General features: G+C 35.7%; 2 protein-coding genes across 2 annotated transcripts; both read left to right on the top strand.

Annotated features, from left to right (window-relative positions):
• The first annotated feature begins 529 nt into the window (after positions 1-529).
• Positions 530-3717, top strand: LOC141813144 (ETHYLENE INSENSITIVE 3-like 3 protein). The gene is made up of 3 exons (XM_074701056.1): positions 530-812; positions 1528-3392; positions 3480-3717. The coding sequence occupies exon 2, from the start codon at positions 1548-1550 to the stop codon at positions 3390-3392; it is 1845 nt and encodes a 614-aa protein (XP_074557157.1). The 5' UTR covers positions 530-812; positions 1528-1547; the 3' UTR covers positions 3480-3717.
• Positions 3718-8550: 4833 nt separating this feature from the next.
• Positions 8551-13071, top strand: LOC141811849 (bZIP transcription factor TGA10-like). The gene is made up of 11 exons (XM_074699918.1): positions 8551-8780; positions 9170-9282; positions 9934-9986; positions 10110-10232; positions 10336-10386; positions 10502-10561; positions 10664-10741; positions 10830-10902; positions 10996-11267; positions 12250-12489; positions 12675-13071. Exons 1-11 carry the CDS (start codon positions 8665-8667, stop codon positions 12822-12824), a joined length of 1329 nt encoding a protein of 442 aa, XP_074556019.1. The 5' UTR covers positions 8551-8664; the 3' UTR covers positions 12825-13071.
• Positions 13072-16248: the final 3177 nt, after the last annotated feature.

The raw sequence follows: 16248 nt of genomic DNA, 5'->3' as shown, positions 1-16248 counted from the left end.
ATCTATATGTATGAAACCTGTTCTAACATGAAGTTCAGCTGTAATATTGTTGTGATACTTTGGGCTTAAAACTTGGACTTGTTATGATAATGTATTTGATTGGCAGATGAATTTGTTGAGTCCAAATCTTGTGTGCTTGTTGATGTCTCTGTCCCTGAGTATGTATGGTTTATTATGATGTATTGTATTCATTTAGCTGTGTTGTATTAACAACTGCAAAGTCATCACTTTGTGGAGTTCAATTTTCAAGCATGATTCCACAAAATATGGAAAAGAAGGGTGCCATAAACAAGAACAGATATCAACAAGTTCAAGTTGGTGAGTACACTTTTTAATTGTTAAAAGGATAATTTATAATTTTATTATTTTTTTCTGATTTTATTCTTAAAATTTATCTACTTTTTGGCAATATGTCTCCCAAATTGATGCTTTATTTCGGAAAAGGGCCTTTTGATTCATATTCTTCTGAACGCACCCTCCTAGGAGTGGTGCGGAGCGCCGCACTCTCTCGAATAACAGGAGTGGTATGAATTCGGGTGACGTCGATGAAGCAGCGAAGTGGAAAGCATACGAGTTGGGAGATCCAAATCCAATGAACTGACGAATCAGGAACAAATCGAGCACAATTGGTTGCTCCAGATCCAACTTGATCCTTCCCACTTGGCCTCGTTTGATCCGGGCATCTCCTTGTTTTCCTCTTTCAACCATCTAATGCCCTAAAAACAAGAAGAAGGACGAAGATGGCAGCCAGAGGCGACTAGCGGAAACCCCCGCCGTGGAACTACGACAGCCAGCCTGCGGCTGCTCGATCGGTAATCATTTCAGGGATCCATTTGTTCTTTTTTATCTTTTCGGATTGAATTTGTTGGGCATGCGATCGGAGTTCGAGGAGGGAAATGGTTGATCAAGATAACAAGGGGTGGTTGTCCTAATCCGATTGGAAAGCTTGGGTTTGAACTTTCTTTCGTAGTAGAGCAAATGAATTGTTGGCTAGGCGCGTGAGGTGGGAGATTCCACTAGCGAGAAATCGGGAAGCTATTACTTTGCTTTCGATTCGTGTCATTCTCCGGGATTTGGTTAAATCGGTTGGGTTAATGAAATTTGAGGTGGTCTCTACTTGGGGATTTGTTGGGGCCGTATAACTGTGGATTCATTCAGTAAGAAGAGGGTTTATGGGGATCATGTTTTCTATTGTTTCGGCTGATTCATTAGAGTATAATACAAATTTTAGTAGCTTCAGCATATTAAGTTTGTTTATCACAGTATTCACAATGCTGTAGATTGATCTTGAAGGTTTTTAATGCCCTCTTATTGTACATGAACACGTAGTTTTTTTTTTCACTGTTTGTTTCTGCAAACCTCTATTCTTTTTTTCTCTCTACTTATTATCGGAATAAAATGGTCTTTTGACAAATATGCAATGCAAAAATTATTCTGTTTGCTTGATTTTCCTGGTATTGAATCTTGGATAAAAGAAAGGATTTAGGAGTGCATAAAAGCTTTTTCTGTTTTTTTTTTGGGCTATAGGTCACATAGATCAATAGATCATGGATCATCTAGCAATAGTAACACAGGACTTGGGCGGTGATGCTTCAGATTTTGAGGTGGATGATGTCCAGTGTGACAATCTCAATGAGAATGATGTTAGTGATGAAGAGATTGAACCAGAGGAGTTGGCAAGAAGAATGTGGAAAGATAAAATTAAATTAAAGAGAATCAAGGAACGGGAAAAGCTTTCTGCTCAGCAGGCAGCTTCTGGGAAGTCTGGGCCAAAGCATTTATCTAGCCAGGCTCTTAGAAAGAAAATGGCGAGGGCACACGATGGCATTCTCAAGTACATGTTGAAGTTGATGGAAGTGTGTAATGTCCATGGATTTGTCTATGGAATAATTCCCGAGAAGGGAAAGCCTGTAAGTGGCGCTTCAGACAATATAAGAGCCTGGTGGAAGGAAAAGGTGAAGTTCGATAAAAATGGGCCTGCTGCCATAGCCAAATATGAGGCAGAAAACTTTGCAGCCCAGAATGCACAGAAATTTGGGGGCAAAAATCATCAAAGTTTGATGGATCTGCAAGATGCTACACTAGGATCCCTTCTGTCATCATTGATGCAACATTGTGACCCGCCGCAACGCAAATACCCCTTGGAGAAGGGTGTTCCACCACCTTGGTGGCCCTCTGGCAATGAAGATTGGTGGGTAAGCTTGGGCTTAACTAAGGGTCAAGCCCTCCCATACAAAAAGCCACATGATCTGAAGAAAGTGTGGAAGGTAGGAGTACTAACAGGCGTGATAAAACACATGTCTCCTAATATTGGAAAGATTAAAACACATGTGCGCAAGTCAAAATGCTTGCAAGATAAAATGAGTGCCAAAGAGAGCTCTATTTGGTTAGGAGTTCTTGATAAAGAAGAAATGTTAGTCAACCAGCTCAGCAGCGACAATGGTATGTCGGACGTAACTCAGAATACTGGTCATGGGGAACAGAGGGAGGTGACAAACAATTGTAGTGATGAATACAATGTTGATGGCTTGGAAGATGCTCCTGGGTCTACTTCATCCAAAGATGATGGAACAAATGGGCACATCCACGCACAAGCTTGTGTAAACAATGTAACACATGTTTTGAGGGAAGTTAGTCCAACTGAAACTTCTTACCAACTTCATCAAGGTAAGGAACAAGTGACTGAACGGCCAAAGAGAAAAAGACATAGCAAAGCCGTTGCAGCTGCTGAAAAGCAAATGCCTACAGCTCTGAATGAGCAAAGATGTGAAAGAGAAAATTATGTTCCAAATACGAATAACACAAACATGACAGTGGTTCATCATGCACAAAATACACATCAGGATTCTTGTGTCGACAAAATTGCAATTTGTCAAGAGGGAGCTTCTCAAAGCCAAAACCTTATTATGGACCCTGGGATTTGCAATTTTGCGTGCAACCCTCCACTTAATGTTGGTGCTGGAAACATGTACATTGGTGCACAGCCACTTCTGTTCCCAGGTGTTGGGAATCATGTGTCGCAAAATGCTCCTGTAATTGATATTGGGTCCAGCTATGGATTTTATAACCAATCAGGTGGATTTCATAATTTGCCAGAGAAGCAGCAGAAACCCATGTTTGTTAATAGTCATGGAGTACAGACTGATAGAAACATCAATCCCGTTGAGAATTATTCCTATGAGCATGTGATGACACCAAATCTTAGTTCACATATGATCACCGGAGACAGGCCCCTATTCCTAGATGAGCAATTGTACATAAGACCAGATACTCTTGCTTCACCATTAGATTTTAATGGGCTCAACAGTCCGAGCCCCATTGATTTTGGTGACATATTGCAGGATGCAGATTTGCGGAAAGATGATGAACTATTACCATATTTGGGAACATAAGTAAGTAGTTTTCTTTCTATAATTTGCTATTTCATAAGCTAATTTTCCTAATGCGTTTTCTTCACTCTTCAAAAATCTATTTCACAGGGTAAGCTTGCAACATGGCTTCATAATAGTGCGACTATCCATCTTGTGCACCTAGAAATAACAATGTTCATCAGCTGACTATAAACATGGTATGCTGAACACGCCATTCTTTCTTGTTGGTCTAAACATCACCTTGATGCTTCCGGCAATAGATGTCTATCACGTGTAAACACTTATGATGCTAATTTTAAATTACTGGAACACTAGGACTTGAATGCCAAGAGTATATTTTTCTCTGTGTGATTTCTGTTCCTTCTTTGCTTGGAAGTGGAGAAATAAAACTTGTCTTGCTCTTGCGCTCCCTTTTCTGCCCTCCAAAAATGACCTCATGGAACTACCAAAAGCTCTAAGCCAGTGACATCGCAGTTGGTCTGTAAGAACTGACAAAATTAAAGAGACCACGTCAATCATTCACCATCATATGGGCATCTTGATCCACTGAAATTTGTTGAAAGAAATCTAACTCCTCTGGAGGAGTCTCAAAATAAAAATCCTCGATGTCCTTTCTCAATGCCTCCTTTTTTTGCTAATCTGCAGGCCCGTTCCCAGATCTGTTTAATTTTTCTTCAGAAAAAAGGTCCAGCAGGCCTGCGTTATAATCTAGCTCAGGCAAGAACAATTGACAATTCTAAATGAAACGGCTACAATGAAGGCAACTAACATTGAAATTGCATATACAGAATAAACGAGTACAATAGTAAATGTATCCTGATAAATAATGGTAAATAGGAACAAAGAAAGATAATTTTATCAAACTGTTATATATAAGAGTGGTCACATTATCGAGCAATATCATGACTTGACTTCTGGGTGATATAGAAGGCAATCTTCACAATCTGTTGCTTTCTCTTCTGCTTTACTGTTGAGGTGGGTGTAACTGCAACACTTTTTTATTGTTTTAGTGCAATCTTTTTTCTTCCTGTTTGATATTTCATTATGGCGGCAGGAATTTGTTTCCCAATAATGAATAGTAGGGTTTCCTGGTTTGACTATGCAAATTTTTTTAGGATCTATATCTGATTGATTTAATTGAAGTTGCACATGGAACAGTACGTTAGAAAGCATTGATATATGAAACAAAGTCATACAAGATAATGATATAGAACCAATGATATCCGTTTAGTAGCAATAGACATGAGTTTCATACAGTCAATCCGAAATAATTGAGACTATCTCCCGTTATCAATGTTGTTTAAGCAAGATTTTAAATGTTGTTTCTATTGAAAATTATTATGCGTCAATAGTTATCCACAGGGGGTTTAGTTCCAAGTTGGATACTTAAAGTTTGTATATCATATATTGAATTTCTATCTCTTGTAATAGTTCTCTTTGGAATGGTAACATGATCTTAATCCAATATTCCCCTCCCTCCCTTGACGACACTTTATACAAAGTTTGTCGAGTATTACTAAATTTGGGTACGTTTTCTTCTTTATCATCTTCACCTTTCAATCCAAAGTTATGTTTCGAACCAACCTAGAAATTAGTTGTTTGTGGCACTCATTCTTACAACTTTAGTTGACTTATGTTATGTTGGTTCTCTTGTAGTTTGTCGCACTACAGTGATATCACATGTGATGCTTAATATGACAATACAACACCACATCAATTGCCATTTCTTTTTATTAAAAGCAAGTTGTTTCTTTTTTATATATACCACTTTTTATTCAGATATCAGTGTTTTTTCTAAAAATATTGTCTGTTAACTTGTAGCTGTCTATTATATTAAACAAATATTTATTATCCCAAATTGCATGACTAGAAAACCTATTCTTTTACACCTAATCCATTGTTTGTTGGGTAAATAGAAAATGACATGACATTAATTGTAGAGATTCATCTACAAACACTGGAGTTGAAAAATGTGATGTTATTGTCAGACTGATTTAAAATTCTTCAATGTGTTAAAGATCACACTCAATTTCCTTAAACAAACAATCATGTAGTTGTTAATGTCAACTTGTTCTTGGAAGATTTTCAAAATAGGCCTCCTGGTTTTTGTTTTTTTTTTTCTCAAGATGCCCTTTCAATTTTTTTTTTAATTTGCAAAGAAAGGTACTTCTCATAGTGATCAGACTAAATTAAATTTCAAATGTGAAGGGATTGATTCCCCGTATGAGTTTAAAAGTCTTCATTTACCAAATCTTTTATTAAGAGTGCCTTCTAATTATTATAAATCAAACTCATGAAAATACTATAAATCTCAACATTTAATGCAATGATTGGGCCAAAGGTGCATACGCATGAACCCTTGATTTTGATTTTTTTTTTGTGCTATTAAACAATGCCCATTCAACATTTTTTAAGTTATATTCAATAATATTTTTTATATATGAAAAAATTAGAGATAATAGTGACTCTAAGTATCTATTGTGATCTTTAAAAAGGTGTTCTATTATAATTTGGTTGGTTTGTCCACTTGTCGATTAACATAAAAAAAATTTAGTAGTTGATGATCAAATTAGACAATAAGACTCTAATTAATTGTGAGCTTAATTCTAAATGATGAAAAAGTTTGCGTGGTCAAGTTTGCCGACCATGTCAAATTAATGGTGAACAAACAAATATTTTAGCTTTATTTAAAATAAGTTGATTGTTTGTTAAAGAAACATAACAACAAAAAATAATTGATGTTAAATAAAGAAGAGTCAGCTTATAACTTCCAAACCATAATCGTTGATTGAGAAATACCAACTATATATAACAATTAAATAGATTAATCTTCTTTTGCTGTTTAATTGAATTAAATGGCTTCATTGTAATCACATCATATTAGTCTTTAATATTATATATGTGCTATTTTTATATTATATTAAACGTGAGATTATTTTAATTTAAATATTTTTTTAATGTTAATTTAATTGATCGGCACCGACCAATCAAGTAATTTTCAATTTTCTTTTTTTTTCCCCTTTCTTTTCAATGTTTCTAAATTTAATAAGAAAAATTCGAAATCCTGGGAGTTGTTGGAGAAGCCAATCCAATAAGGAGCAAAGATGCCGACGGGACCCACTGCCTGGTGCACGTAACTTTCTGGTGGCTCAGAAATAGGTGGACCCGACCATCCGTTTTGCGAGGCGGAGTTTATCAACCGTCCACATCAATCACGCTGTATAAAGATAGGAAGTGATAAGTATACCTTGAGGTTATTCATGCACTTAGGATTCGAAATATAAGAACTATAATAAATTCGTCGACGTTCGAACTATTGGAACCACTTATTATTGTGTAGATTATCATTTATGTTTTTAAATTTATCTTTATCATAAAAATTATTGGTAAGATCAAAATGATTACCTTTAAAATAAATCAGATCGTAATTCAGATTATTAAAAAAAAATTAAAGGAAATTAGGCACTCGAGTTTTTTAAATATCTTATAGAGGAGGATTGAGAATTATTAATAAAAATATTTATAAATATATGATTTTCCTTGAGAAAATTTTTATATCACCATATAAATTTAAAAATATAAAAATTTTAAATAATCAAATAAATTTATAATAGAATCCAATAATATTAAAATAAATCAAACTCAAGCATGACTTCAAATTAGCTATAAAAAATAATTTTGAATAATTATTTTTCAAATTAATTTTAGTCTCAACTTAATTCAATTTGATTATTTTATCAAATAATCTTGAGCAATAATCTTGGCTCATTTACAACCTTAATTCTCCTTCCAACTTCAATAGATTTGGTTCCACCTAAATTCATTAATTAACAAATCATATGATTAAAATTGATATTAGTTGATTGGTCGAGATCTAAAGGGATATTAGTCAATTAACTAGTTGATTGGTGTCTATATTGATATATAAAAGTGGCTTAAATTGATTGAATATGATTTCAATTGATTAGTTCGGTTGAACATATTCGATTATCTTGAATATAAAAGTGGCCTAAAACTCATATATTCGCTCCTAGGGTTATCTTGAGTTTACCCATATTATTATTATTTTGTTGGATTTTGAATTTTATAAATTCATTATCACTTTTGGCTTACAAACTTTAGATTCATGGTAAATAGACTTTGTTGCATTTCTAAAAATTTCTTATATTTATTTATTTCTTAAAAAATAAATCCTTTAAATTATCAAAGACTATTGGATGATCATAGACTTATTTTATATCAAATATGTATTATTTCGTAGGTACCCTTTAAATCATATTAAATGAATATATCTATTTTTAAAAATAGATATATTCATTTAATAAATCAAGTATAATGGGTGGTTTAACTAGTTGAGTATATTAAACATACCTAATTTTAATTTTTTTTATCATATCTTCACAAAAAATAAAATAAAATAAAATCATGAACAAAATCAGATCGCTTCCTGCATTCAAACAAAAAGAAATTAAAACGACTCGTAATAAATGCATCAAATTAATTCTCTGAAAATTCCACATAATCCAAATTCCAAACAACTCCACAATGTCATTTCTCGGGATTGTAATGAACTCGTAGACAAATATAAACGGATTGCCACCCTCCTTCATACGAATCCACAAAGATAAAATAATAATTATTTTATCTGTAATTTAGAAAATTTTCATTTGACCACTCGTTGGGTCTAAAAAGACAAGTCAAACTCATCGATGTTGAATCGGTCGAAATATATGCAATTGGTCAAACAAAGCAAGGTGATCAAATTACAATTTAAAAAATTTCAATTTACGACAATTTTTATTTAGAAAAAAGAGAGAAAATTAACAATTTTAATTTTAAGCCACTGAGAATTTTCTTTGACAAATGTAGGTGGCAAAATTAAAATTTATTAAAGACACCGAAAGGGCAAAATTGTCAGTCCCGGTGGAAATCAAATTCAGGTCAGGTCACCGCATTGAAAGCGGTGTCCACCACACCAAATAGCTTTCAAGTATCCTACGTCGTTGTTTCTATATTTTTTTGTCCCATTTGACGGTTCTGTTAAGGCGGTTACTTCACCGGCCCAACCTATTCTCCGCCTACTCACGTCTTGACGCCCCCTGTGAAAATTAGTGGGAGCCGTCGCAGTAAAAGTAGAAGAGAAAGGAGAGTTGGTGGCGTTTCTGCACCATTTGGAGGGCGGAGGGACGGCGAATGAGTAGAGTACGAGGTCGGTTGCGCCGTTAACCGGCGAGTTTTATCGGCGGAGGTCGAGAAGAGAAGCTCCAAAAGAGTAGCTAGCTAGCTAGCTCCGATGATGGCAAGCGACGGTGCCTCCGGCCATGCCCAGCATCAGCAGCGTCAAATCTCCTTAGACATGCTTCATCCTTCGCCGTCTTCCTCCGCTTCGATGCGCTCGAGCTTCAACATGTAATCGATGTTCGCGTTATTTGATCGTCTTAGACCTCTCTCTCTCTCTCTGTCTCTCGCTTTTATTTTCTCTTCTTCTAGATTAAAAGGAATTCCTTTTCATGTCGGTCGATGTGATAAAAGAAGATAAATTAGTATTAGCGTTAAGTGCGAGTTTTCGTGTCAATTCATGGCTATTTTTTGTGAATCGTGTGAAAAAAATCTAAATTTATAAAGTTATAAGCTTTCTTTTGATTTCTGAGACATTTGTTCTATATTTATATCATGTTTTGTTATTGGCTGATTCTTAATAACACTAAAAATTGTCTTTTTAATTAATTTCTTCCAACCAAACTACTGAGTTCTCTAGATTGTTTAGCTTATTGGAATCGTTCTGCTATATCATACAGGAAATCAAGCAAATTAGAGATCGGATCTTATGACATAGGAGAGTTGGATCAAGCTTTATTCATGTATTTGGATGGACAACAAAATTACCCGGCATCAACTCAAGAACACAGACGTGAGTCTTCCAAATTGATTTGCTTCATTGTTCGTGTAATCTTTAATTATCTAATATATCTATATGACACTGGAAGGAAGCTGTAGTGATACTTTGCTCGAGCTTTCGGGAGTCATGAGAATCGTAGTTAGAAGATCTTCATAGTTAGCAGATCTTGTTGTACTACTTTTTTGACTATTTTTTGTCCGATTGGACTTGAAATCTGACAAAGTGGTATTCTGAAATCGGGTACATGATGAAGACCTGATTTTCTAAAGTTTATTATTTTTTTCCTAGGTATTCCTTTTTGAAATCTCTCTTTGGTTGTGGACTGTGACTTGTAACAAACAACTATGCTTACCTTGAAATTTTTTTACTGAAAGGTCTATAGATCAACTTTTTCATTTTTTTTCTTTTCTTTCTCATTCTGATATTTGGATTTCAATTCTTTCTCAAGAATAAGCCAAGCGTCGCTTATGGCTAAAATATTCCTATCTTGTTTTCTCTCTCTTTTATCTGAGAAAATTTTCATTTTTATGCAATGAGCATGTCTGCGGAATCAAAAGGATCTCCCCGTTAATTCCTTAAGAAGAATTGCTTTGTCATCTGTCGTGTGGTGGGTTTTGGTGCACCTTCAGGCAATTTAATGCTTGCAGGGGCTCTTGTTTGCAGAGATTTTGAACATTTTCCCTTCTCAGCCCATGCATGTAGAGCCGACGACAAAGGTACGGGGACTACCAACTCAGGAGGAGTGGGTGTTCTTCATCCTTTCCCCCCACTTATTTTATTCTTGGGTGGTTGCTGTAAACTGTACGGGGAAGTAGCTTATTAATTTACTGCCCTTGTAGGAAGGGATAAGCCTGACCTCTTCTGCAAGTAGTGGTTCTAAGAATATTTCAGAGCAACCCATGGAGTTTAGCAACACTGATCACCCAGTGGAGCGGAAGGATGACAAAGTACAAGTGACCAAGGTGAACCTCCCTTGATACATACAGCTTTTTTTTATTAGCTCATTAATCTAATGTTGGTAATTACTTACTTCTCTGTACATGTACTGCGTGCGCAAAAAAATAGAAGGCAGGGAACAGAAAGGGAATTGGAGGTCCCAAGACATCAGACCCTAAGGTGAAATCCTTTCTGTAGCTCTTAATTTATGTAACTAAAAGATTTCTATTTTCCTCAAGAAAGACACAGAAACAATTTTTAATGCTGGCGATGTGTTTGATTTATTTGCGGGCAGACACTGAGAAGGCTTGCTCAGAATAGGGAGGCAGCCAGGAAGAGCAGACTTAGGAAGAAGGTTTGTGATCAGCCATTTATATATGTGTATGTATGTATATGATGAAATTCAAAGATCAATATTATTTGTTAAAGGATTGCCCATTTTCTATTACTTCTACAGGCTTATATTCAACAATTAGAGACAAGTAGAATTAAGCTCACCCAGATTGAGCACGAGCTTCACAGGGCAAAAGCACAGGTAGAAGTTACTTTTGCATGGGCTACAAAAGCATTTCCGTGAACTCTATAACATGCATGTAATTAAGATGTAAGGTATATATATGCAGGGTGTATTACTTGGAGGTGGAGGTCTTCTTAGGAACCAAGGTCATCCCACAGGTGTTAGTGGACTAATCTCAGGTACGTACGGTGCAATACTGTGCCATTAATGAATGAATGAGGTTTAATTAATTAATTAATTCTTAATTACTTTTTCTCTTTTGTGATATGTAGATGAAGCCATGTTTGATATGGAATACACGAGGTGGCTGGAAGAGCACCACCGGCTAATGTGTGAGCTCCGAGCGGCGGTGCAAGAGCAGTTGCCGGAGAAGGAGCTTCGGATGTATGTGGAGAGCTGCATCTCGCATTACGATCAAATGGTGCATCTCAAGAGCATGGTGATCAAGTCGGACGTCTTCCATCTCATCTCAGGCATGTGGATGACTCCTGCCGAGCGGTGCTTCATGTGGATGGGAGGCTTCCGCCCCTCCGAACTCATCAAGGTCCTCTTCGTTTATTTGTATAATTATTTATATATATTCTTGCAGGCGTACGTACGTGCATGCAAGTCCCACGGTCTTGGGCTTAATTAAGCACATATATAATTAATTATATGTACTAACTAGCTATATATTAATTATAAGTACTTAAATAAGTTACGTTATTAGTACATCGACCATTCTGGCTGATTCTGCTAACCTAACAAAAAAAACACGTAAAATATAATATAAAGCCAGAATTTAAGATAAGACGACAACTTAGACAATCGTACGTCGCCACTTGAATGTCTCCATATATAATAATTTCCTGCAGTTGTTTAGTGCCATAGTGATCATTATATATATTGTTTAACAAAGCTATCACCTAGTTAATTGTTTAGATTAATTAAGAACAATTTGTTTAGTTAATCATCTCTAGCATGTTGTCTGTTAGTTAGCCATATATTTTTTTAGGCCGAATTGAACTACTTCATTTGATCAAGTATATTAGGTCGTCGTATATTTCTTTATCACAGATAATAAGTTGGAGTGCTGTTTCTTGTCATTTCATTTCAGCAAGGATATATGTGTTGGAAAAACATATGTTTTGATGAAAGGAATGGATATTATGTTTTTGTAATTACAACATGATCAAATGTGGAGAAAATTTGAGAAGCTTTTGGCATATGCTTTTGCAGTGGCAAAAACAAGACACTACTGTAGCAATGAGATTTTGAAAATATATTAAAGTATTAAAGTTCAATATATATATATATATCCTTGATTGATCTGTGTTCTTATTTTCTTTTGTAACTAGTCGATCGCTTGATCTTGAACCAATTAAGAATAATAATATTTATGAAGTTTTAGACAGATAAGTAGCTTTAGAGAAAGGTAAAGCTTCTTAATTAGCTGCAGCTTCATGTTGGAGCAGTTGGCTGTCTCAGGAACTTGATGGTTATATATATATATAATTAACTTATATTCAAATGTCTATCTGCTTTAGATTCTCTCGAGCCACATCGACCCATTGACGGAGCAGCAGATACTGGCAGTGTGTGGCATGCAACAGTCGATGCAGGAGGCAGAGGAAGCATTGAGTCAAGGCCTTGAAGCCCTTAATCAGTCTCTCTCGGAAACCATCAACTCTGACGCATTCAACTGCCCTTCCGACATGGCCAACTACATGGGCCACATGGCCATCGCCATGAACAAGCTCACCACTTTAGAGGGCTTCGTTCGACAAGTAAGCTAATTGTGATCGATGTTTGATATTATATATTGTTTGTTCATTAAGACTCAAATGAACACATAGTCAAGATTTTTGCCTGCTTAATTTTAACTTTAGTAAAACTCCCACTAATTAACGCAGCTGATTAACTGCTTGTAACACTATGAGATGAATAATGAATGTTTAATTAATTCGTGCAGGCAGATAACTTGAGACAGCAGGCACTTCACCGGCTTCACCAGATCTTGACGACGAGGCAGATGGCACGATGCTTGTTAGCCATGGCCGAATACTTTCATCGCCTTCGCGCACTCAGCTCACTTTGGATGGCTCGACCGAGGAACGATTAACTGATCATATCTATCCACTGATAGAACTCTAGCACTGATCGATCATAATTAGCATGCATCGTTCAGGTGATTAAAAGTTTTAACCGTACCTCCGCTAGCTAGCTAGCTATTTGTTAAGGGTCACATGCAGTTAGTTAATCTGTACGTGGTGGCAAAAGTGCAAGAGAAGAAGAGAGAGTACTCATTGCCCATCCATTTGAATCCTATTCAGAGAGATGTACAGGTGTATGATGATTGTATGAAGAATTTACACTGCAAAATGTTTCACATCTTCTCCTTTACCTTTAGATCTGCATGTCTTTGAGATACTTGTCAGCTCATTGTTTACGGGCCGGGGTGATTCTTGCAACATAAAATAAAACTGCTATTTATATAAAATCACAATACATTTATCAGGTCAATGATTTTTCTTTGTAAATTCATCAATTAGTAACTACTTGCATGCGCCATTATATAAACCCTAGTATAAATAATTGGGTTAATTCAAATTGATGTGGTAGATCTAAATGACGTGAACAAAAAAGAGAGAAACTCATACGTTGACATGACATTGTTAGTTAATGGATTCATCATAGAAATTCACTAATTTGTTATGATTTTATATATTACATGATAGATTAATAAACAAAATAATGATAAATTATTCAAAAGTCATATATATATATATATATATATTATTTTACTACAGGGCCTTGAACTATTATGGTTTCAATAGTATCAATATAGACACAACTTCCCTCAACCTCTCCCTTTGGCCTACATTGATCTCTAGTTATCTCCATTGATCTAATTTTGTTCTGTTCTAGCAGCTGGTAGTACGTGCGTTACCCTTTTATTTCAGTTTGTCTGGATGTGCCCACCAAAATGAAATAACAAAAAGCACTTTGAAAAGGATAGGACGAGGATATAACGTGTAGAGGTGGTATCTGTTGGATGTTTAATAGTTCTAATTAGGCTAATACTTGGCACTTTCTGAAATCCCCATTTGTCCTTCTGGTGAAATGGCCTTCTCAAATGCTAATAAAATTGACAATGGGTTGGAACTTGGAACCAGAGAATAGTCCAAGAGGACACTAACAAGAGCTACTGAAAAGTAACCTTGTCTCTTCATAGGCATCCGATACTAAAAAGGAACCTCGTCGGCACCTGCATATATTAAAGGAACAGAGGCAGCAGCAGGTTTGGTAATTGGTGGATTAGGATGAGAGGATGGGAGACTCCTTTGTAAAGTAGTCGACACTAAACACCATGTTTCAGCTCATTAATTGGATCCTATTCTCTAGAATTTTAGTTAGATCTGTTGGTGACTTGGTGGAAAACAACTATTTAGTTACGTTTGGAAGAAGAAAACTAATTAGATCTGTTCCATCTGCATCATGTCTCATAAAAATAGAGGGCCCCTATCTATTCTGGGAAGTTATGGACCTAAATAAGAACTTATATTGGATAATAGCAACACTGCAGCATATGTTGGATAATAGCTATAAACTTCCTGGTCACAACTTTTGATGGCTTATAGATATGTGTAGTCTGGTAAGTATAAATCGAGAGTAATGCAACAATTGTCATCGTCTATTAACTCATCTGGACCAAGTAACTAAGGTGCTAAGAACATGATTTACTTATTGAGTTTATTCAAACTTAATTAGTGAAAATGTTGTCGAATGAACGTAAATCATCTCTTCTTCTATTTGCTATTCAAGTTTATGTTTACAGTATTCTACTGAATGCTCGAGAAGTGAAAGGTGAATAAAGCTACCTTTTTACAGTGATTTTTCAACGGGAAAAAGAGATAATAATGATTAATAGTTGGATCACATGAAACATGATGCAATTGGATTGGAAAAACTGTAAAATCTACACCTTCAGCTCCTTGTACCCTTTGCTTATCATTAAGCCTTTATTATCTAAACGAGCACATTAACTTTCTCTTTCCCCAAATCTGTTTTTTTTCCCTCAACAGATGGATCTATCTTTGCACACAGCAAAAGTGATCTCTAAGCAATGTGACGGAGGGACCAATGAAGCACTTTGTTCGGAGCTATTGTATTCATTTCTCCTTAAATCTTCACCTTCTTCTTCCACCTTTTTGGCCATTTGCTTTCTAGTGGATCTAATAATAATTATGCGTGGACAGGGCTCCAACCACAGCAGAGACACTCAGCAAAAGTCACCTTTGCAACTGTGCAAAAAATAACATAGTCCTAGCTCAACAGTGCCATTAAAATCTCTGTAATTTAATTAGAATAACATGGCAGACGCTTGTATAATAACAGAAAATGCTAAAATTTTACTTCTATGGAGACTACTAAACCAGTGAATTGGTTTCCGACCATGAGATGGATAATTTAAGACTTTTAGATCGTATTCCCTTAGCTCAAAACTTATAAAGGAGGAATGGAGTATTAATTTCTGCAGCTCTGTACGAAGTGAGGCCTGCAAGCGTGGTTGCTACTTGTGCATTCGGCAATTATGACAATGAGCAAAAGCTCATAGAAATAATGTTTACTTGTTCTTAGAAAGCTTCTTGTGCATTCTCTCCTTTCAAGTACATTATTTTTTAGATGATAATGGCGCTAACGCTATATTATTTCACGGACCTCAAAGAAGACACCTAAATTTTCTTCTCTTGTTTGTTTGTCTTTCTAGAATTCCCATAATTTCTTGATAATGTTTGCTTTGCTAGTTTTCTTTTATTATTTTGCTTCTGCTAGTCTAGGCGTTTTGGCTTTTCTAGTGTGACTTGTCTGATAGGACGGTGGAGGCAAAACAAAATGTCCTAGATCTCAACATTTCTGTAATCCTACTGACTATTTCTGCTACAGGTATCTCTGTTTACCAGTAAGTTAGATTCAAGTTTTGAAAACAGTATATTGTAAAATCAAGAAAGACTAGATCCTTTTTGGGGACTCCAATATGCATCAACTAATAAATGACATATCTTGTTCAATTAATCTAAACTAGGCTCTTGGCGTTCAGATTCTGTTTGAATAACTTCAATGTTGGTTTATTACTGATGTTTATCATAAAAGATCTTTGGCTCTCAGACAAGATTAATAGGTCAAAGAAGTTAGAAAAAGTTAATAAGAGCAATGAAGGAAAAGCTGTAAAAGTTGAACTGGTTTTGTGGGAAGTGGGCATGCATGCATGCATGCCATCTTCCACCTTCAGTGCTCATTCATTTTTCTGAGCATTAAAGAAAAGGAAGAACAAGAGATTATTTTACCTCATAATAATCTTCTCAACTTCTTCCTCCCTCCTGGATTTTTATATCCTTTTAACCAAAGCTTGGATTTGCTTTCTTCCCCATCTGTCTCTTTCGCTTTTTATGTTTTTTTTGGTTCCCTTCCATCTCTCTCTCTCTCGAATTCTCCATTTGACATGATCACTTCGCTGCTTCCTCCACACACCCCATCCACTGAGC

The sequence above is a fragment of the Curcuma longa genome, chromosome 1 (genome assembly GCF_044706935.1).
Source record: "Curcuma longa cultivar G26 ecotype Majalengka, Jawa Barat chromosome 1, ITB_CL_G26_1.1, whole genome shotgun sequence".
NCBI lineage: Eukaryota > Viridiplantae > Streptophyta > Magnoliopsida > Zingiberales > Zingiberaceae > Curcuma > Curcuma longa.
Note: the sequence above shows the minus strand (reverse complement) of the source record. Positions and strands in the feature narration are given on the sequence as shown.